The following is a 24425-nucleotide window of genomic DNA, read 5'->3' as shown; positions in this document are numbered from 1 at the left end:
CCCAAACAAAATTTACGTCATTTTTTTCCCACAAACAGAGCTTTCTCTTGGTGGTATTTGATCACCTCTGCGCTTTTCATTTTGTGCGATATTAATAAAAAAATGCGACAATTTTGAAAAAATAACAATATTTTTCTACTTTGACAGTTAAAAAATATCCAATATATTCAATTTTTGTCATATATTTAGGCCAAAATGTATTTTTCACATTTTTTTATATGAAATCCCCCCCCCCCCCCAAAAAATGTAAAAATCAAAATGTTTTAATATTTTAGGCCAATTTGTTTTATGCTACATATTTTTGGTAAAAAAAATTGCAATAAGCGTATTTTGAATGGTTTGCGCAAAAGTTATTGCGTTTACTAACTAAGGGAAATTTATGTCATTTTTATTGTTTTTTTTTTTAACTAGTAATGGCGGCAATCTGGCGGTAATCTGTGATTTTTTTTTTTTGCAGGACTGCGACATTGCGGCGGACAGATCGGACCCCTAACTGACATTTTTGACACTTTTGGGGGTACCAGTGACATTACTACAGTAATCAGTGCTATAAATATGCACTGTTACTGTAATAATGACACTGGCAGGGAAGGGGTTAACTTTAATTGGTGATCAAGGGGTTAATGTATGCCTGGTGCTTACTGACGTGTGTGGGGGGAGGGGACTGTGTGACACAGGCACAGATCACAGGTTCAGCTATGCTGAATCCTGTAATCTGTCCCTGCCTGTCACATAGGAGATCCGCCCGCTTTGTTTACACAAGCGGGCGGATTTCCTCACTCTTTCCCCGACGATCGGGGAAGAGCGGCGGTGATCACCGCTTCTCCTCGCCTGGCCCGACTCCCGCTGTGTCTGAATACAGCCGGAGCGAGCCTCCGGCGGCCCGCCCACGAGGGGAGGAGTCCAGCGACGTAGACCTACGTCGCTGGATGATAACGAGCCACTTTGCCGCAGTACGCTCAATGTGAGCGGTCGGTAAGTGGTTAAATAACTGCTATTCCCATATTAGTTCTATAGTGTATGATTTGTGTGAAATTCTAATTCTTTTAAAAACGGTGTCTGAGCGCGGCCATCTTTGCAGTGTAATCCTTTATTGCCTTCTTCCTGATTGCAGTTCATTCTGGCTACCCAGAATGCACCGCAAAATCTCGCGCATGCGCAGTACTATGCGATCGGCATAGTACGGGTTTCCATAGGGGCGGCAGCGTCGGAGGAAGTTGCCGCCCCTATAAAGCCCTTCCCCGCCTCCCGAAAGAACAATGCACGTGGAGCAGAGGAGCAGACCAGAACGAGAAAGAGAGGGAGGCAGACTGATCATTGGAAAAACATCTGGCTTGACTTTACTGCAATTCTGGTATGTGTGACTGGGAGCAGCAGAAGCAATGGCACTGTGATATTGGGGACACCAGCAGCAGCAATTGCACTGTGATATTGGGGGCACCAGCAGCTTCAATGGCACTGTGATATTGGGGGCACCAGCAGCAGTAATGGCACTGTGATATTGGGGGCACCAGCAGCTTTAATGGCACTGTGATATTGGGGGCACCAGCAGCTTTAATGGCACTGTGATTTTGGGGGCACCAGCAGCTTTAATGGCACTGTGATATTGGGGACACCAGCAGAAATGGCACTGTGATATTGGGGGCACCAGCAGCAGCAATTGCACTGTGATATTGGGGGCACCAGCAGCTTCAATGGCACTGTGATATTGGGGGCACCAGCAGCAGTAATGGCACTGTGATATTGGGGGCACCAGCAGCTTTAATGGCACTGTGATATTGGGGGCACCAGCAGCTTTAATGGCACTGTGATTTTGGGGGCACCAGCAGCTTTAATGGCACTGTGATATTGGGGACACCAGCAGCAATGGCACTGTGATATTGGGGGCACCAGCAGCAGCAATTGCACTGTGATATTGGGGGCACCAGCAGCTTCAATGGCACTGTGATATTGGGGGCACCAGCAGCAGTAATGGCACTGTGATATTGGGGGCACCAGCAGCTTTAATGGCACTGTGATATTGGGGGCACCAGCAGCTTTAATGGCACTGTGATTTTGGGGGCACCAGCAGCTTTAATGGCACTGTGATATTGGGGACACCAGCAGAAATGGCACTGTGATATTGGGGGCACCAGCAGCAGCAATTGCACTGTGATATTGGGGGCACCAACAGCTTCAATGGCACTGTGATATTGGGGGCACCAGCAGCAGTAATGGCACTGTGATATTGGGGGCACCAGCAACTTCAATGGCACTGTTCCATTGGCAGCCATACATGCCCACGCCATGACACTACCACCACCATGCTTCACTGATGAGGTGGTATGCTTTGGACCATGAGCAGTTCCTTTACTTCTTCATACTCTTCTCTTCCCATCACTCTGGTATAAGCTGATCTTGGTCTCATCTGTCCATAGGATGTTGTTCCAGAACTGTGAAGGCTTTTTTAGATGTTGTTTGGCAAACTCTAATCTGGCCTTCCTGTTTTTGAGGTTTACCAATGGTTTACATCTTGTGGTGAACCCTCTGTAATCACTCTGGTGAAGTCTTCTCTTGATTGTTGACTTTGACACACATACACCTACCTCCTGGAGAGTGATCTTGATCTGGCCAACTGTTGTGAAGGGTGTTTTCTTCACCAGGGAAAGAATTCTTCGGTCATCCACCACAGTTGTTTTCCGTGGTCTTCCGGGTCTTTTGGTGTTGCTGAGCTCACCGGTGCATTCTTTCTTTTTAAGGATGTTCCAAACAGTTGATTTGGCCACACCTAATGTTTTTGCTATCTCTCTGATGGGTTTGTTTTGTTTTTTTCAGCCTAATGATGGCTTGCTTCACTGATAGTGACAGCTCTTTGGATCTCATATTGAGAGTTGACAGCAACAGATTCCAAATGCAAATAGCACACTTGAAATGAACTCTGGACCTTTTATCTGCTCCTTGTAAATGGGATAATGAGGGAATAACACACACCTGGCCACGGAACAGCTGAGCAGCCAATTGTCCCATTACTTTTGGTCCCTGAAAAAGTGGGAGGCACATATACAAACTGTTGTAATTCCTTCACCTTTCACCTGATTTGGATGTAAATATCCTCAAATTAAAGCCGGAAGTCTTCAGTTAAAGCACATCTTGTTTGTTTCATTTCAAATCCATTGTGGTGGTGTATAGAGTCCTTGAAGGTGTCTCTCAGCATTGTCCTATTTTGCTGAACCTCTGTTGGTTTGTATAGGTTTGTGGAGAACCAGTTTTTCAAGGTTATCCTTCCTGGGTTGTTTGTTCATTGCTGGGTTTGTATGCACTAGGCTATTTTGATTAAATTCTCTGTCTCTGGTTTTTTTTTTCATTTTGGATAGAGTAAGGGAGGGTTATACTCCTGTCAGATTTTTTTTTTTTGCCATCTGTGTCCCATTGCAGAGATTTCCCTTCAGGTCCTGTCCCATAGCCAAACAGGAAGGGAGAGGAAATCCCTGCAAATTAAGGGAATCCCTTGGGGGCTCCCAGGCCACCAGAAATGGAGTCCCCATTGGAAGATTTTCCATCAATTACTTTTCTGGGGACAACCCAAAATTTTGGATTTTCTTTTACTTTTATCACTTCTCAACTACCTCACCCAGGTTTACTGCAGCAGAGCAGCTCGGCTGCGCATAATCCCGTAGATCTACGTGATTATGTGCACGCGGCTTTGGAGTCGCGCTCCCGCTGTGATTAGACACAGCAGGAGGCAGACTGCGGGAGGAGCGAGCTCGATCGCCGCCGGCCTCCCACGATCTTTGGCAAAACTGACAGGAGAGCTGTCTGGAATGTAAACAATGTAAGACAGCTCTCCTGTCAGGCAGGGAAAGATTGTGTCATTCAGCTAAGCTGAATCACTGATCTCTCTCTGCCTCTGTTCAATCCATCCCCCCACACAGTTAGTAAGCACATCTAGGGAACACATTTAACCCCTTGATCACCCCCAGTGTTAACCCCTTCCCTGCCAGTGTCATTTATACAGTAACAGTGCATATTATTTAGCACTGATCACTGTGTTAATGTCACTGGTCTTCAAAAAGTGTCAAAAAGTGTCAGATTTGTCCGCCGCAATGTCGCAGTCTCGATTAAAAATCGCTGATCGCCCCCATTACTAATAAAAAGTCTATAAATCTATCCTGTAGTTTGTAAACGCTATAACTTTTGCGCAAACCAATTATTATACGCTTTTTGCGATTTTTTTTTTTTTTTTTTTTTACCAAAAATATGTAGCAGAATACAAATTTGGCCTAAACTGATAAAAAAAAATTAGATTTTTTAACATTTTTTTTATTGGGAATGTTTTATAGCAGAAAGTAGAAATTATTGGTGTTTTTTCAAAATCGACGCTCTTTTTTGTTTATAGCGCAAAAACGAAAAAAACGCAGAGGTGATCAAATACCACTAAAAGAATTTGTATTTGGGTACAGCGTCGCACGACCGCACAATTGTCGGTTAAAGCAACGCAGTGCCGAATCGCAAAAAATGGCCTGGTCATTAAGGGGGGGGGGGTAAAACCTTCCGGGGCTGAAGTGGTTAAATGATAATGGTAAACTGGGCCAATAGAGAGGAAGACTCTCCTTAACAGGGGACACAGACAGCAATAAACACTGACAGGGGTTCTAATCCCTCTTCACTCTATGTTCATGTGAAAAGGGGGATAAGTCCACTATACTGGGCTGGCCTTTAGGAGGGGGGGGGGAGTGGAAGCTGCTTCCCCAAACATGTAAAGAGAAACAAAGGAAAAAGGCGCCTCTGAATGTAGACTGTTAAAGCGGTTGTATCCCCCCAAAAAAAACAAAAACAAACAAACCCTGCAGGACAATGGCATAATGTGCTGGTATGCATTGCATACTAGCACATTATGAAATACCTTAGAATGAAGCCCCGACAAGGTCGCCCGGACACCGCTGAGGGAGCAGACGACTTCCCTCTGCGTCTCTTCCAGGTTCTGCAGCTCCGGCGCTGTGAGTGGCCGGAGACGCGATGACGTCACTCCCGCGCAAGCGCTGAGTTTACTTTCCGGCGAGGAGCTCTGAAGGTCCGGCAAGATACGCCGGACCTTCAGAGCGCATGTGCCGCTGCTGTCAGCGGTTGCATGCAGGGTGAATATCTCCTAAACCGTGCAGGTTTAGGAGATATTAATTTTACCTACAGGTAAGCACTATTAAAGGCCATATTATAGGCTTACCTGTAGGTAAAAGTAAAAAAGCGGAGTATACTACCGATTTAACAAAATGTATTCGAAATGAAGAATAAAACTCACATTAAGGTGCACAAAACAAGCATTTCGGGTGTTATACCCAAAGGACGTCTGGGGGAATGGGGGGCTGTGATGCCAATGCTGGTGCTGTGTCTCTGCAGGTCGCGCTGGATCTGGCCAGCAATGAAGAACTGCAAAGCAGCTGAGACCGAGGGCTGAGATGCACGGTGGAATGCAGCGTCGATCCTCTGATGTCACTGGTCCACGACGCGTTTCGGAGCAGGCTCAGTAGGTGTAAGATAACGATGCGCGCTCCTTTTGTCAAGCTAATGAGGGGGAAGTTCCTGTTCGTATTTATATGCACCGACAACGCCACCCAGTGCGCAATTTTAGCACTGATCATTGTATTGGTGTCACTGGTTCCCCAAAAAAAAAAAAAAAGTGTAATTTAGTGTCTGATTTGTCCGCCGCAAGTCACTAATCGCCACCATTACTAGTAAAAAAATAAAAAATTAGAACAAATAAAAATTCCATAAATATATCCCATAGTATGTAGATGCTCGAACTTTAGTGCAAACCAAACAATTTACGCTTATTGGGTTTTCTTTTTTTTACCAAAAATATGTAGCAGAATATATATTGGCCTAAATTTGATTTTTTTTTTTTTACTGCATGCGTTTTATAGCAGAAAGTAAACAATGTTGCTGTTTTTTTATTGATTTGTTTATAGCACAAAAAATAAAAACCACAGAGGTGATCAAATACCACCAAAAGAAAGCCCTATTTGTGGGGAAAAAATGACATCAATTTTATTTGGGTACAGCGTAGCACGACTGCGCAACTGTCAGTTAAAATGATGCAATGCTGTATCGCAAAAAATGGCCTGATTATAAAGGGGGGTAAATCTTCCGGAGCTGAAGTGGTTAAAGTGGTAGTACAGACGTGTTTTTTTTTTTATTTATTTATACCCACAGGTAGGCCTACAGGTACAGTAAATATATCCTAAGTGTGCACCGTTAAGGAGATATTTACTTTAGCACTGGCGCATGCGCAATTCGCATAGTAAGTCCATAGAAAGAGCTGTGCCGTGGCCATGACCCCTGTGCATGTGACATCGTAGCAGCTCGGCCAGTCAAACCTAGACGGCAGACCAGGTTGGAAAATGGAAGCCCTGTCAGTGGTGACAGCATGCCGCTGGAAGACTTAATTTTCAGATGCAAGAAAAAGTATGTGAACCCTTTGGAATGATATGGATTTCTGCACAAATTGGTCATAAAATGTGATCTGATCATCATCATCTAAGTCACAACAATAGACAATCACAGTCTGCTTAACCACTTTACCACCGGAGGATTTTGCTGTCTTCCGTCCAGGCCACTTTTTGCGATTCGGCGCTGTGCGACTTCAACTGACAATTGCGCAGTCGTGCGACGCCGTACCCAAACGAAATTTACGTCCTTTTTTTCCCACAAACAGAGCTTTCTTTTGGTGGTATTTGATCACCTGTGCGATTTTTACTTTTTGCGCTATAAACAAAAAAGAGCGTTTATTTTGAAAAAATAACAATATTTTTAACATTTTTTTATATGAAATTCCCCCCAAAAAAGATGTAAAAACCAATTTTTTTAAAAATTTTTGGCCAATTTGTTTTCTGCTACCTATGTTTGGTCAAAAAAATCGCAATAAGCGTATTTTGATTGGTTTGCGCCAAAGTTATTGCGTTTACTAACAAAGGGAAAGATTTCTGTCATTTTTGGTGTTTTTTTTTTTAACGCGTAATGGCGGCGATCTGCGATTTTTTTTTTGCGGGACTGCGACATTGCGGCGGACAGATCGGACCCTTGACTGACATTTTTGACACTTTTGGGGGTACCAGTGACATTACTGCAGTAATCAGTGCTATACAGTAATCCCCCGCTACATCGCGGTTCAGTTTTTGCGGTCCCGGTAATTCGCGGTTTTTTTTGTAATGTTATTTTACTATATAAATCATTAAAAATGAAAGATTTTTGTGTTTTTCATAGCTCTTGCTCTGTCTCTAAGTATCTTTTATGTGTTTAAATGAGTTTCTATTGTTTTAAAAGTGTGTTTAAAGACCTTAAAATGCTTCTACACGTACAGGGACAGTAAAAAAATCATGCCTACAATGCATTTTAATAGGGTTTTTCTATTTCGCGGAATTTCACTTTTCGCGGCTGGGTCCGGAACGTAACCCCCGCAATGGAGGGGGGTTTACTGTATATATGCACTGTTACTGTAAAAATGACACTGGCAGGGAAGGGGTTAATTTTATTGGAGAGGGAGGGGTTAATGTATGCCTGGTGCTTACTGACGTGTAGGGGGGGGAGGTGACTGAGTGAGTCATGGACAGATCGGATGTCCAGCTATGCTGAACACTCCGATCTGTCACTCCCTGTCACTATGGAGATCCGCCCGCTGTGTTTACACACAGCGGGCGGATCTCCAGACTCGATCCCCGACGATCGGGTAAGAGCAGCGGCGATCGCCGCTGCTCCTCCCCTGGCCCGACTCCCGCTGTGAATGAAAACAGCGGGAGCGAGCCTCCGGCGGCGCGCAAGCGCCGCCCAGAAGGGGGAGTGTCTGACGACGTAGTACTACGTCGTCAGACGATAACGAGCCACTTTGCCGCAGTAATATTACTGTGAGCGGTCGTAAAGTGGTTAAACTAATAACACACAAAGAATGAAATATTGCCATGTTTTTTATTGAACACATCATGTTAACATTCACAGTGCAGGTGGAAAAAGTATGTGAACCCCTAGACCAGTGATGGGGAACCTTGGCACCCCAGATGTTTTGGAACTACATTTCCCATGATGCTCAGTTACACTGTAGAGTGCATGGGCATCATGGCAAATGTAGTTCCAAAACATCTGGGGTGCCAAGGTTCCCCATCACTGCCCTACCTAGACTAATGACATCTCCAAGAGCTAATTGGAAGAACTGCCAAACAGGAGGTAAGTATAATACTTTTTTTTTTTTTTATTATAACAGAAAAAAACAGCTTTTAATATCACTAAATGCAATAAGGTCTCAAACGGTTGTTATCAGTACCAGTCTCTTTCAAACATTGCTTATCCTGATCAATTCATCCCCAGAAAAAGGTACTCCAAATAATAAAATACCCTGTAAAATATATATATATATTTTTTTTTAACCAATGCACTTACATTTAATTAAAACATTCCTTTAAACAATTAAAATATTATTAAATATTTTTTAAACAAATACATTCATATTGCACCACACCTAATATATCATCAAAACATTTTTGCAGGAAATTAAAGTTCTACAGAATGAGAAAGAAAGGTCATTTTTAATAAGGTTTAATTACTATATGGCTTGTGTAGCAATTGCATATGCTACATTATTATAATTTTTTTTTTTTTTTTTGCTATTTTTGTTTCCATGAACGTGAAGCTACAGTTTAACCACTTTACCACCGGAGGATTTTCCTGCTTTACGTCCAGGCCACTTTTTGCGATTCGGCACTGTGCGACTTTAACTGACAATTGCGCGGTCATGCAATGCCGTACCCAAACAAAATTTACGTCCTTTTTTTCCCACAAACAGAGCTTTCTTTTAGTGGTATTTGATCATCTCTGCGCTTTTCATTTTTTTCAATATTAATAAAAAAGTGCGACAATTTTGAAAAAATAATATTTTTCTACTTTGACAGTTTTTGTCATATATTTAGGCCAAAATTTATTTAGCTACATGTCTTTGACAATAATACGCTCATTGAGAATTTTTTTTAACCGCTTTAAGACCGGAAGATTTTACCCCATTCCTGACCAGGCCATATTTTGCGATTCGGCACTGCGTTAATTTAATGGAAAATTATGCGGTCGTGCAACGCTGTACCCAAATTAAATTGATGTCCTTTTTTTCCCCACAAACAGAGCTTTCTTTTGGTGGTATTTGATCACCTCTGTGGTTTTTATTTTTTGTGCTATAAACAAATCAATAAAAAAACAGCAACATTGTTTACTTTCTGCTATAAAACGATGCGATTTTTACTTTTTGCGCTATAAACAAAAAAAGAGTGACAATTTTGAAAAAATATTTTTCACATTTTTTTATATGAAATTCCCCCCCAAAAAAATGTAAAAATCAAAAATTTTTAACATTTTAGGCCAATTTGTTTTCTGCTACATATGTTTGGTAAAAAAAATTTGCAATAAGTGTATTTTGATTGGTTTGCGCAAAAGTTATTGCAGCTACTAACTACGGGAAATTTATGTTATTTTTATTGTTTTTTTTTTTAACTAGTAATGGCGGCGATCTGCGATTTTTTTTTTTTTTTTTGCGGGACTGCAACATTGCGGCGAACAGATCGGACCCTTGACTGACATTTTTGATACTTTTGGGGGTACCAGTGACATTTCTACAGTAATCAGTGCTATAAATATGCACTGTTACTGTAAAAATGACACTGGCAGGGAAGGGGTTAACTTTATTGGAGAGGGAGGGGTTAATGTATGCCTGGTGCTTACTGACGTGTGTGGGGGGAGGGGACTGTGTGACACAGGCACAGATCGCAGGTTCAGCTATGCTGAATCCTGCAATCTGTCCCTGCCTGTCACTTAGGAGATCCGCCCGCTTTGTTTACACAAGCGGGCGGATCTCCACACTCAATTCCGAACAATCGGGGAAGAGCGGCGGTGATCACCGCCGCTCCTCCCCTGGCACGACTCCAGCTGTGACTGAATACAGCGGGAGCGAGCCTCCAGCGGCGCGCGCGCCGCCCACAAGGGGAGGAGTCCAGCGACGTAGGTCTACGTCGCTGGACGATAACGAACCACTTTGCCGCAGTAGGCTCAACGTGACCGGTCGGCAAGTGGTTAAAGCTCCTTTCGCACAGTCCGCTCCGTTGGTGGGCTCCGTGCTGCTCAGCGGGGGATCGATACACTGATCCCCGCTGAGCAGGCAGGTGACAGCTCCCTCTCTGCTCTGTGTGCGGAGAGGGAGGTGTCAGAGCCCCGCTACTCTCTATGGGGAGATCGGATGAGAGCGCACCGCCTGTCCGCTCTCATCCGATCCCATCTGATCCGATTTCTGCTGCTGGGTCTAATTAATTAGGTAATTGTAGTGCATGCATGAAGAGACCACACTGACACACGTTGTTGAGGTAAATGATACTCCCTGTTTATTTTCTACTGTGCAATGTGTTAAATAGTTAGTAGGCGGTGTCATAAGTTAGTACGTCATAAGCATAATATTAGCATAATACTGATTATTTGCAGCTTTCTGATTAGTCATGTCCATTATAAAGTAACTCCCTCCGAGTTATGAATGCTATCTTTTTTTTGGAGGGCTCCGTGCCAAGGCGCCATCTTCTTCAGACATTCCATTTCGATGGAGGGGGTATCTCAGTCGCCATTTTGAGTAAGGAGTACAAAAATAGCATAGTTACATGTACAGAGAAACAGACATAGAAAAAATAGATATTTTGCTTAATTCACAAGTGTTCATTACATTCCTTCATATTTTCACCTGGTGATCTGGGGAGTAACACACCTCCTGTATTAGAGCGCCCCCACTCTGTATAAAGGAGCACAGGGGGAACCTTTGAAAATCAGCATTGTCAGTCTGGGGGGAGTGGAGTGTCAGATATACTAGCAGATTTAACTACACCAACTGAATGAAGCCAAGCTCCAGCTGATACAGTTACAGAAAACGTTTTCTTTTTCCTTTTGGGATAAAGGTTTTACATAGATAAATAAAAGCTGATGTCACCTATCTGGTGGAAATCGAACTGGAGAGGGGGCTTCTCTTGCACTTCTTGTCCAACACCCCTGGTAGTGATTTTGCAGGGTACCAATCATTGGATGTGGTGGTTGCATTCATTTTTTTTTTTTTTTTTTTAGGCTGTTTTCACCTGGTGCTGGGCAGTAACACACCTCCTGTATTCTCTTGCACCTCTTGTCCAACACCCCTGACAGTGATGATAGGAGATGTGAGGACACGAGGGCCAGAGTAGCAGACTGAGCCACCTGGTGTTCGCAGGATGCAGGTGACCATGGATCACCAGACAGTAGCCAGGAACTGAAACACAGTGACACTTGATCAGCAGGTAGAAGCATAGCAAGGACACAAGCCAAAAGGTCATTAAAAGCCAGGCAGCGAAGTACAGGAACAATAGGCAGAGGCAGAGTCAGGATACAAGGCGCGATTGGTACACAGCCGGGCAGCGAGGTACAGGAACAATAGCCAGAGGCAGAGTCAGGATACAAGGCGTGATTGGTACACAGCCGGGCAGCGAGGTACAGGAACAATAGGCAGAGGCAGAGTCAGGATACAAGCCGCGATCAGTACACAGCGGGCAGCGAGGTACAGGAACAATAGGCATAGGCAGAGTCAGGATACAAGGCGCGATTGGTACACAGCCGGGCAACGAGGTACAGGAACAATAGGCAGAGGCAGAGTCAGGATACAAGGCGTGATTGGTACACAGCCGGGCAGCGAGGTACAGGAACATTAGGCAGAGGCAGAGTCAGGATACAAGCCGCGATCAGTACACAGCGGGTAGCGAGGTACAGGAACAATAGGCAAAGGCAGAACACAAGCCACATTCGGTACACAGCCAGGCAGCGAGTTAGAGGAACGTAGGTCAGGAGCAGAGTCTGAGTACAAGGTCAGGGCAGAAACTAGCTGAATACAACTCCGCAATCTGTCCAATTTAAATAGACCGATTGGTGAGAATGTCATTAGCGGGTGTGCACGTGTATATGCGCGTGTGCACGCTAACACTTTTGCACGTGCCAATGCCTGTTTTGTAGTGAGCCTTTGCTCAGAATTATGAGCATGCAATAGTCTTTTTGTTCCAATACGTACTGGACAAACCAAAGAAACACCAGCTAGCGCTCAGTCCCAGGACTTCCCCCAAAAACAGGAACTATGGCAGGCAATGGTTTTAGCGATGCAGCCCTCCTCAGACTGGGCGGTCCTCCAAATACTGCAAAAACACAAGAGGGCGCAAATGCCCTAGTGCATTACCACCAAAATCATTAATTTTGGTGGTAATGCACTACCACAGACAGGGTCGGGACAAGGGGAGGGCAGAAGGGAGGGCTGCCTCTGGGCATAGAATGTATTGTAGGGATGGGGGTTCTTTAAGTTCCTTCTGCTATAAAGGCTGACAGGAGTAGTGACAGCGTCATCTCTACTTTTGTCAGGTCAGCGCTGGAAGTGGCAAAGAAAGGAGAGGAGAGCTGGGAGGGGGTGCAGGCTGTGCTCTCTCTCTCCCTCCTCCTACTCATTAGCTCGCACCTAATTATGGGAGGTAGGGGGGCATCAGATGATCTTGTCCCGGCACTGACCACCGAGCTCTGAGGAAGGGAATTTGTCCCCCAAAACATGGATGCATTTCCACTGTGTGTCACCGACCTCATCAGCTGGAGAGACCTATATGAGAAGCTTGATTTTGTTTCTAATTTGTGAGTATATCACTGTTGTGTGCTTTAAATAAATGATTTTGGTGGTAATGCACTAGGCGTTTGCGCCCTCTTGTGTATGTTTTTCCAATACGTACAGGGCTTTTCTTACAGCCGATCATTGCAGGAACTCCTGCCAGTGTTAAATGGTTTTATTCCTCTTACTCATTTATTCTGCTGGAGAGCTTGTTCTTTTAAAAAACAGACTTACTGGCCAGATCACCATTTGGGAATAAAAGAAAGAAAGAAAGCCTAAAAAGGAAAACACATGCAGCCACCACATCTAAGAATTGGTAGTCTGCAATACAATAAATGTTTGCTTTTGGATTTCTTTGCCCCCCCCCCCCCCACCCCCCAAAAAACTGCAGCTTTCTAGGACCTCCAGTCATGTGTTTCTTTTTTTTTTTTTTTTTACTTGTTTTGTAAGTATCAGGGTTATATGTTACATTTGGGTGTTTATTAATTGAATTATATATTATTATTCTGTTATTAATCCATTTTACTCACCTGCATTTTGCATCTACTCCTGAAGAGTGGCCATGAGTCACGAAAAACGTTGAGTTGTTGGATGCAATGAGCTTTTGGATACATTATGATCTACCACCATGTATTCATATCTGTAGTTCATATGTTAAAACTATTTATTGACTTGGAATGGATTTATACTGTTATCATATTCTTCTATTATATATTCTAAATCAGTTCCTTATTATTAACCCCTTTTTTAAAATGGTTATTCATGGAACTATACATTTGCAATCCTGTACATTTATTACAATTTTTAAATGTGAAGTGCCTCGTTTAAAGTCCCAGGACAATTTGGAATGTATTTACATGATTACAGATATTGAGGAAATACAGCATCATCTGGGCCTTTGCCCCGCAGGACCTTTTCACAGCTGTGTCTTCAGGTTCAGGTTGTGGAATAACTTAGTCATTAGTTTACATAAGAACGGATGACGGGCCAGGTCAATGGAGCAAAATGTTCTTAAAGGCCATTTTTCTTTGGATAGAAGACAATAGGACGTAATACACGCTTCTGTAAACTCTGGCAAGCTTCCCACACCCTTGTACAGCGACAATGAGATTAACCACCCCGGGCCTTTTACTCCCTAACAGTTAACTCTTCTTGAGCCAAGAGTGCCTTTTTTTCTTTTTGTTAAAGCGTTGTCTCCGTTCCACACACCGCACATTATACCTTTTTAGTGTTGGCAGTCTACCCTAACAAATTATACATCTGTTTCCCGGGACAGATAGGGCTTTACCACTTGCCGTCCTAAGGCTGTTTTTAAACTGTCCTGGATTTCAAATGGTTAAAACAAGCCCATGGCTGCAGCTGCACCCATGAGCTCAGTATAATTTTTTTTTTTTTTGAACCGGCGATCCTGGTGGCTGATCACTTTTACAGTATTGAGAAGGGAACCACCCCACCCACCTGCCTCTGTCCACAATAGTTCCCAGGCTTTAACAGAGCAGAAGGGAGCAAATAAGAGTTCATTGTTGGGGTTTCCATATGTCAAGCGGAACAATCTTGTCTTTATTATACCGTGATATGTATGTCAATTACTGTTCATTTATTACTAATGAAAATAGGTGAGTCTGTTTACTAAGTTTTATGTTGAAGGATTGTCGTCATCCACTGTGAAGGAAAACTATTGAAACAGTAACTATTTTAGTTACAAACTCTTTGTAAAGTTAAATGCAACGTTTTGACCTCCCCACCCTTCTGTGCTGTATTTACCATAATCCTGGCCCTATGCTGTTCTTCACCCCCACATCCAGCACTTGCCTTCTTCTGGCTCCCCATCTCATGTGCCCTCCACAATGTCTGCTCCATCCTCAAGCTTAACTCTGTCCATGACCTTTTTATCCCCAAATCCCTTAACCTACTTGCTGTTCCTGAAACTTGGCTTTGGGAATCTGATTCAGCCTCTCCAACTGCCCTCTCCCTTGGTTGGCATTCAGTGGAGGACAGAGAGGTGAATGAGACATCTTTCTGTCTTCACAAAATGCTTTTAAAGTTCTTCCTTCATCTCTCTCCCTATCCATATCCATTCTTCTTCAGTTTCTCTAAGGATTACTATTATGTCCCTAGACTGGTGTCATGCTTACATGATGACTTCTCTGCCTTTTTATCTTTCTCTCCCCTTTTCTACTCCCCCACAAAGGTTTCTGACGGCCTTAACATTCATGGTAATGCTAACACCCCAGCCACCCCTTAACTTCTTAAAGCAGAGCTTACCCTCCCCCTTTTTTTTTTTTCTTATAAACCTCTGCCTACCTCATGGTCAAATCTGCACACTTTTTTTTTTTTTTTTATATAATCTTTATTTCAACTTTTTCACAAGTACAAACATAAATGAAAATTATTAGGGAAAATAAAAAAGGATAAAGGCAGAGTAATAAATACAACCCATGAGCCTTAAGGCAGGTTTGTCCATCAAAGACCTACAGCTTGATTGCTAGGCAACCGTGCAGTCAAACAATCTTTTGGCCAGTGTGGAGCATCAGAAACTAATAACCAATCTCTATGAACAGTGCTCCAACTGGCCCTCAGGACTCATCAAGTATCAGGCCAAGCAGGTTCAAGGAAAAAATGAAAGGTAAGGACAAAGGAGATGGGGAGGGGGGCAATCAGCCCAAGAGGAGGAGGGGGAAGGGAAGAAAGAAAAGTAGAACCAGGGAGGGGTGTAAAGCAACAAGGAATAGAAGGTCCGAAGGCAGTGGGCAACAATTGATAAAACGTAGGGTCAAAGGCGTAGGCAAAGTGTCACCAGGGGTGTCTATGGAAAGGTGGTGTCTATGGAAAGGTTCAAATCACTCTGTCGAGCAGAACGTGTGCCAGTAGAAGGCGTGACATCCGCTCCTTGGTTGCCACCGGCGTGATGCATCCAAATTGCCCATTTCGCATAAAATTTATCATAGCGATCTTTGCACCTTGCCATCCACTCCTGCACATTTTATATATTCACCCACACAGCAGATCGAATGTTCCCAACAGTTAAGATTTTCTTCTCCTCTGGCAGCTCCCAGTTCCGCACTGCCATATTTTCCTGTAACGTTAATAGGATGCTGGCTGTTCAGGGTTCAGCCGGTGTGCCTACCAACGACGCGCCAATAGGCCCATTTTCTCCTCCGTTCGTCAATGAAAAGCTATGCCTCTTGGGATATGTGACATGCATATCCCAGGAGTGAAATGGAGCACAATGCACGTCATTCTCCTAGGACAGTGGTCTCCAAACTGCGGCCTGGGGGGTCAATATTTCATCCTCTGACACCAATAATGGGACATAATTCCCCAGACTGACACCTACAAAGGGGAGCAATTCCTTCCAATGGGGCATAATTCCCCACACTGACACCAACAAAGGGGCACAATTCCTTCCAATGACACCAACCATGGGGCACAGTTCATCCCAATGAAACCAGCGATAGGGCACAGTTCCTGCGAGTGACACCAACAACGGGGCACAATTCTTCCCACTCAATGATGCCAACCAGGGGGCACAATTCCTCTCACTGACACCAAAGTTGGGGCATTGATTATGTCCCCCTAAAGTCTAAAGGGCAGTAAACTGGTTCTTTGTTTATAAAGTTTGGAGACCTCTGACCTAGGAGAATGGCATTCAAGGGGGGGAGGAACATTTTCTAAAAAAAGGAAATAAATTAGAGTAAAAAACCCACTTGCTAATCATGTAGAGGAGTGGTGCAGCGGAGAATTTAATGTTTTTTAGGCTTAAAATCCACTCTTAGCCTCACTTTTTTTCTTTTTTACCTAATACAGTGGACATACACTACTACTCTGATGTCAACACCATTGATCTTGTCTTCTCCCACCTCTGCATGCCTTGCAACTTCTCCAACACCCCTTTTCCTTTTTTTGATCACAACCTTATCCACATTTCCTTCTCCTTGTCTTCAACCAGCGATCTCTCCTCCAACCAACCAGCAGTTACTCGTGGAAACCTTCACCATTTTAACCCAGTTCCCTTTTACCTAAATTCACTTCAGACCCCTTTTCAATCCCAACATCCTCAAGATGTGGAACAAGCAGACCCAATCTTTGGATCACGCATTGCCTATTTTAAGTCAAGTGAAGGTCTCCCTGGTGTATCTTCAGTCATGCCTTGGTACTGGGAAAGTTGTTCCTTCACAGGACTTGGAACATAGCAATGACAGATTCAAGTCTTGCAGGCTTGGGCAGAGTTTATAACTCCCTTACTTTTCAGGAGACCTGGTCCTATCAGGAGTCAAAACTACCCAAATAACATTCTGGAACTGACAGTCATCAGACCAGCTTTACAATATTGGACCTCCATTCTACAAGGTCTCCCATTAGGAGTACAGTTGGACAATGCCACAGCAGTGGCCTTCTTAAATCATCAAGGGCACCATAAAAGCCCAGCAGCTCTAAAATGAATGAATCTAATACTCTCATGGGCATAAACGTGTGTTACAGCTCTCTTGGTCATCCATATTCTTGGAGTGGAGAATTGTCAGGTGAATTTTCTAAGCTGTCAATGCCTAGACCTGGGGGGGGGGGGGTGTAGGTATCTGCACCCAGAGATCTTTCAAAACCTCTGTCAAAGGTGGGGAATTTTAACCCTCTTTTCTGCTATGGACTACAACAAAATCTCACCCCTTCTCTGCCCATACCTGGCCACTTCTGTCTACAGCAGCTCACTCTCATCCTCCCTGGATACACTTGATCTCCTCTCTGCATACAGATGTTCCTCTCTACAATGGTCAGATGCTGCATCTTTCCCCTACCGCTTCTAAGACTGAGAACTGAGACAACCGCTGATCGCTCAAATCCCTGTCTTCTGTGAGCAGAGAGCTATGGACTACAACAAAATCTCACCCCTTCTCTGCCCATACCTGGCCACTTCTGTCTACAGCAGCTCACTCTCATCCTCCCTGGATACACTTGATCTCCTCTCTGCATACAGATGTTCCTCTCTACAATGGTCAGATGCTGCATCTTTCCCCTACCGCTTCTAAGACTGAGAACTGAGACAACCGCTGATCGCTCAAATCCCTGTCTTCTGTGAGCAGAGAGCCAGTGACTCAGTCACTGGCTCTCTGCTTTGACCTTCCAGCGCTCACTGGAGCACCAGGCTGTGGAGGGGGCGGGAGTGGCTGGCTCAGTCTCCCAGTGGCTCCCTGAGAGGCTGAGCCAGCTGCCGGTCCAGACATCTGGGTGGATCCCAAATGTAAAGTCTGGATCAATTCAGAGCCTGGACCGGTTGAGTGGCGTCGGCCGACAACAGGCTTTAGCTTGCGGTCAGCTGAAAATAGGTCACTGGAGTGCTCGAACTCCACTTCTGTGATTTACTAGAAGTAGTAAGCTTTAGCCATACTTCTCCTTTAAAGCTAGACTTGAGGTATAATCTTTATAATGTAGGTATGCAAATTGCATACTTGAGGGACTGCTGGGGGGCTGACAATCACTGTAGTAGTCGGCACTACTACTAGCCCTGATCTTCCTGCCCCACTGCATACTGATCACAGGGGGGGCTCTTGTTCAACATGGCCACCATTCACAGAATACCTTGTTATTTCTTCCATGAATACAAGGCTTCCTCTGATTGCACTCCAGTGAGTTAAAGTGATCATTCTTACGCTTGCCTTATCGTAGTCTGTATAATCAGGGGTGTGTAGTGGGTGGTTGAAGTAGGGCCAGACTTTCAGTGGTATGTGGTCTGTGGTAGCTTGAGTCATAGTCAGGTGTGTGTCCATGCATTAGGGTGTAAGGTAGACTATATGGCAGAATTTCTGCTCACTGAAGACTGAGAACTGAGTGATCAGTGGTCTTTGATTGCTCAGTTCTCAGTCTTAGAAAATGACTGGCAGATATTTTGCAAGGTATACTATATAGCAGCATTTCTGCAGATACTGTGCCTCTTGCCTGCCAACCTCCTTAAGAACATCAGCAGGCTGGTGATCCCTACCCTGAGTCCCCTGTGTCCTGTGAGCCTACCCAAGCAACTCACACCCAACAGATTACAAAACCAACACCTTCACAAATGCAAGCCTAATTTAAATTTTATGAGTTGGCTAAGATTTTAGATTAATTGCATGACAATAATACATAAATTATCTAAAGGTTGCGGTTCATGTTTTTGTGGAGTTGTTTTATATTAATTCTCTTCCAAGAATGTGCTGCATTCCTTCCTCTCTGACTCATGTTTCTCTTCACTTGCAGGTTGTGGTATAAAGGGTATTTTGGAGGTGTGACTGCTATGACCAGGAACCAGTTTGCCAGAGTGAACGGGTATTCGAACAATTACTGGGGCTGGGGAGGTGAGGACGATGACCTACGGCTCAGGTAATGGAAATTTTCAGCCAAGGGGGCTGCAATGTTCTCGCTGTACTACCATATGATGCAACTCGTTGACCTTTTATCAGTACTTTCCTCCACCCAATTTCACCTTCAGAAGCGCAGTAAATGTACACTATATTGTCAAAAGTATTGGGACACCTGCCTTTACACACATGAACTTTAATGGCATCCCAGTCTTAGTCAATGGGGTTCACTATTGAGTTGGCCCACCCTTTTCAGCTGTAACGGCTCCATTTTTTCTGGGAAGGCTGTCCACAAGGTTTAGAGGTTTGTCTATGGGAATGTTTGACCATTCTCCCAGAAGTGCACTGATGGGCGGGAAGGCCTGGGGTCGCAGTCTCTGCTCTAATTCATCCCAAAGGTGTTCTATCGGGTTGAGGTGCAGGCCAGTCAAGTTCCTCCACCCCAAACGTGCTCATCCATGTCTTTATGGACCTTGCTTTATGTACTGGTCCAAATAATTTGGTGGAGGGGGATTATGGTGTGGAGTTGTTTTTCCGGGGTTGGGCTTGGCCCCTTAGTTCCAGTAAAGGGAACTCCTAAGGCATAGCATACCAAGACATTTTGGACAATTTCATGCTTCCCAACTTTGTGGGAACAGTTTGGGGATGGCTCCTTCCTGTTCCTACTTGACTGCGCACCAGAACACCTTTGGGATATATTCGAGCGAAGACTGAAAGCCAGGCCTTCTTGTCTGACATCAGTGCCTGACCTCACAAAAGCAATTCTGGAAGAATGGTCAAACATTCCCATATACAAACTCCTGAACCATAAAAAATGAATCGGTTCAACATAACGAATGAGGTGAAACAAAATTCTTCAAAAACGAATGCATCCAAAAGGAAATGAAAATTTCCGGCGTGCACATGTCTAATAAAAAATACACAAATATATAAAAGCACAAGTATTTATTATTTTTTGTACCAATTTAAAAAAAAATGAAAGCAAGAAACACCTTACATATATAAGGCATAGAAGATTTATATGCCCAACAAGTTGTTATTCTGTCAACACATTTTGTGCAGACCATTTCATCAGGACATAGGCGCCAATCTTTACAAATGTTGTAGCACAAGTCTGTCTGACTAATAACTAAACAAACTAACATAGGGTTCATGGGAGTAGTCAGTAGTCAGGATAATGCTGGTGGTTACTGCTGGTGGGTACTGCTGGCGGGTAATGCTGACGGGTAGTGTTGGTGGGTTGGTGGTTACTGCTGGTGGGTAGTGCTGGCGGTTACTGCTGGCAGGTAGTGCTGGCCCATCAATGCCCATCAATGCAGTCTCCCAGTGTCCATAAATGCAGCCTCACCAGTGTCCATCAATGCAGCCTGATCAGTGCCCATCAGCTCAGCCTCATTAGTGCCCGTCAGCTCAGCCTCATTAGTGCCCATCAGCCCAGCCTCGTCAGTGCCCATCAGCTCAGCCCCACCAGTGCCCATCAATGCAGCTTGATCAGTGCCCATAAGCTCAGAATCACCAGTGTCCATAAATGCAGCCTGTTCAGTGCATGGGGATTAGAGAGAGGAGAGCCACCGGATTACACAGTGTGCTGTCTATCATAGGAGCCAGTTCAGGAGGCGGGACGTCGCATGACAGCGGCCTCCGGGTAAGCGGGAGATCCCCGCTCTGTGTAATCCGGAGGCGCTCACCCCCCCCCTTCCCCTCCAAAACAGCCCAATGGGCCCGGTGGGACCCATGGTAGGGTTGGCCCTGGGGGCCCCCTCTGCCCCAGCTTGTGGTTCACCTGCCCAGGATCAGCCCTGCAAAGCGGGGCAAAACTAGGGACATCTGGTCACCCCATGCTAGTGGCCAGCAGGTACCACATGCCATGGTCAGCTTCCAGAAGAAACAGGGCATGGCCAGCAGGACCCACAAGTCAGTGGCAAGCAGGACCCACGGGCCAGCGTCCAGCAGGACCCGCAGGCCAGCATTCAGCAGGACCCACAGATCAGTGACCAGCAAGACCCACAGGCCGTGGCTAGAGGCCAGCTGGACCCACATGCCATGGCCATCTCCCAGTAGGACCCACAGTGCTGAGGGCTATTTTGAGGTTACTGGGTGGGCACTGGGGCAGGGTAAATGGGGGGGGGAGATAGATAGGATGATCATGTAGGGGTCAGCTGGGGATGTCAGGATCTCTCACATCAGTGATACCAGCTGCCAGCTCAGTTCCAGGTACTCACACAGCCTCCTCCAATCCTGGGGGGGGGGGGGGGGGTTAGATGCTCCTGTCCTGGGGTCAAGTACAGTTGCAGCCAGCCCAGCAGCCCAAGCCAGTCAAATGCGTCCCGACTCCCTGGCGTGCCCTTCCTCTGATTGCCTCCAAGATCCGGGAGTTGTAGTTTGCTAGCTGCGCTGCTCTAAGTTCTCTGCTCACTGGTAGCTTGAGCGCGCATGGACTACAACTTCCAGAATGCAGTAGTTGGCAGCCACGGGCCGCAGGTTGGACATGCCTGTGATAGACCAACACAGAGTGGCACATAATTGTGAAGTGGAAGGAAAATTATACATTTTTTTTTTATTTATTTTTTTACAAATAAATATGTGAAAAATGTTGCATGCATTTGTATTCAGCCCCCCGAGTCAATACTTTGTAGAACAGCCACCAGTTTTTTTGGGGTATGTCTCTACCAGCTTTGCATAACTAGTGGGGTATGACATTTTTTGCCATTCTTTTTTGCAAAACAGCTCAAGCTCTGTCAGATTTGATTGAGAGCATCTGTGATCAGTAATGACCAAGTCTTGTAAACTGAAAAAGGGGGGGCATTTGGGACTTTAAATTAAGCACCTAGATAGGTACTTCCATCCGTAATTCTTAAAATAAAAAAGGAGGGTATTGGGACTATTGGGTAAATAAAGCACATAAAAAATTCTAGAAAATTCATAAAAATGTCGGGGACAAGACGTCTGTCTATATGCTTTGGAACGCTGGCTGATGGGGGAATGCTCCTCCCCACACTTCAATACCACCCATAAACATCCTTTGAAATTCACCGGATACTACTATTATTACTTTGATATAGACAGACGTCTGTACCTATTGTCTTACTGTTATTTGCTGCTAAAAAAAACCCTGGGGGGCTTTTTCCTTCTCTCTCTCTCTTTGTTTCTCTACAAAGCCACTCAGCGCCGTCTTCAGTTTTAAATATGAAGTCCCTGTGTTGATCCACAGCTGGGGAGACCCAGAAATCTACAATATAAATAGAAAATTCTGAAATGCAAAGAATTCCACAACCTTTGCCCAGCCTCTTATCAGTTCTAGGATGCATGACTTCATCATGCCTCCTTGCAATCAGAGATGCCAGTCCTGATACTACTCAGAAGTGGGTGGTTCTGAAGACCTCCAGGTATATACTCAAGGTCCATGTGAACAGGAGATCCAGCACTCAGTGTCTTTGTTAGGCAAAAGGAGGACTCAATTTAAGTCCAGTAGAATTAGAGAAGTAGAGTCCGAGACAAAGTCAGCTCTTTATACACCAGCTTTATTTTATGTCTCGTTCCTTTAACCACTTAAGCCCCGGAAGATTTTACCCCCTTCCTGACCAGGGGGTATTTTGTGATTCGGCACTGCATGACTTTAACGGACAATTTAACATTTTTTTTATATGAAATTCCCCAAAAAAAATGTAAAAATCAAAATTTTTTAACATTTTCAGCCAATTTGTTTTATGCTACATATGTTTGGTAAAAAAAATCGCAAAAAGCGTATTTTGATTGGTTTGCGCAAAAGTTATCGTGTTTACTAACAAAGGGAAAGATTTTTGTAATTTTTGTTGTTTTTTTTTTTAATCGTAATGGCGGCGATCTGCGATTTTTTTTTTTGCGGGACTGCGACATTGGGGCGGACAGATCGGACCCTTGACTGACATTTTTGACACTTTTGGGGTTACCAGTGACATTACTGCAGTAATCAGTGCTAAACATATGCACTGTTACTGTAAAAATACACTGGTAGTGAAGGGGTTAACTTAATTTGAGAGGGAGGGGCTGTGTGTGTCCCTAGGGGCGTGATTCTAACTGTGATTGGCTGTGGCTTGGGCTGTAGGAACAATGATCAAAGGTTCTACATAGTAGAACCGTGTGATCATTGTTTCTACACAGGGGAGAATGACAGGCGGCTTGTTTACACTAGCCGCCTGACTTTCTCCCTCTGCAGCGGCGATCGCAGAGTGACCGGCGGACATGGGGTCCGCCAGTCACACGCGCGGGGGGGGTCCGTGACCACGCGGGAGCGCGCCTCCGGGGGCGCGCGCTCGCTCCCTAGACCCTCACAGGCTAGCGACGTAGACCTACGTCACTTTGCCTGTGAGGGGCTGACTGCCGACGTAAATCGTCGTTAGGCAGTCGGCAAGTGGTTAAAAAAGCTCCCAAAACTTTTTAGCCATAAATCCACGTATGTTAATTGTCTCTTCTGTCTAGGCAGGGGGGCATCAAAATCCTCTTTCCTGCCTTCTATCTGTTTTGAGCACCCGATGAAATAAATGTTGATTGTGGAAGGTAAAATGCCTCTATGAGAAATGAGGACGCCTTATCAGTATGAGAAATCAGTCCATGAACAGTCCACATTGTCCCTGGATGAATAGAGAACATGTTCAGGCAGAAAACTGATTACCTAATAACTGGCCATTAATCCCACAAGACGTACGGATCTCAGATGATTGGACTGGGCTCGGGCCATGGGAGGTTATGGAAGGACAGGGCTGGTAAATTAAGAAGACCTGCTAGTACATTTACAGTTACAAGAATAAATTCCCGACAAACTATTCAAATCCTGAAGAAAAATGGAGATATTTTTTAATATCCGCACATTATTTATTGACACATATATAAAAAAAAAAAAAAAAATTTTGTTTTTCCTACATTTTTTAAAACCGCAGTGAAGATCTGCATATATCTGAGTTGTTAAAAAGGGAGAACCCTCTGTGTCTTAGGAATTTTTTTTTCTCCCTGACTTTATCCCTTTTTTTTTTCTCCTTTCCCCTTTTCCCCCCTCCTTTTTCTTCCCCCTATCTCTAGACTTCTAGTTGTCCTTTCTTAAAGGTTAGCCATGTTTGTTTTTTTTTTACTGTAATGTTGATGGTGTCCAATGGACTTACCGTATAAGACTGGGCGTATAGGACGATCGCCTAATTTTCCTGTTAAAATATAGGTTTTGGGCTATACTCGCCATATAAGACTACCCCCCTTCGGCCGTTTATACCCACTAATCTGTTAGCCCAAAACGAACTTCCCTAATCTCTCAACCCGCTGGATGTGCGGGAATTAGGGATCGACCGATTATTGGCAAAGCCAATATATCGAGGGCCTATATGCACTTTCCACGATATATCGGAATCGGCCCCTGAGGTTACCGATCTTGACGATATTTCAGGAAAGTGCTGTACCGGAGTGATGCCTGCAGCTAGAGGCAT

The 24425-nt window shown here is 44.5% G+C and overlaps 1 protein-coding gene across 2 annotated transcripts in view; it reads left to right on the top strand.

Annotated features, from left to right (window-relative positions):
- The window catches only part of B4GALT4 (beta-1,4-galactosyltransferase 4), a 146853-nt gene that overhangs the window by 107176 nt on the left and 15252 nt on the right, over positions 1 to 24425 (top strand). For both annotated transcript variants that reach the window (XM_082244601.1, XM_082244602.1), the window contains exon 5: positions 18875 to 18997. In XM_082244601.1, the coding sequence (XP_082100727.1) occupies positions 18875 to 18997 (123 nt within the window). The remainder of the gene's footprint in view (positions 1 to 18874; positions 18998 to 24425) is intronic.

This window comes from Pelophylax lessonae (assembly GCF_965119305.1).
Source record: "Pelophylax lessonae genome assembly, chromosome: 2".
NCBI lineage: Eukaryota > Metazoa > Chordata > Amphibia > Anura > Ranidae > Pelophylax > Pelophylax lessonae.
The sequence above is the reverse complement of the archived record's forward strand: the minus strand, read 5'-3'. Positions and strand labels throughout refer to the sequence as shown.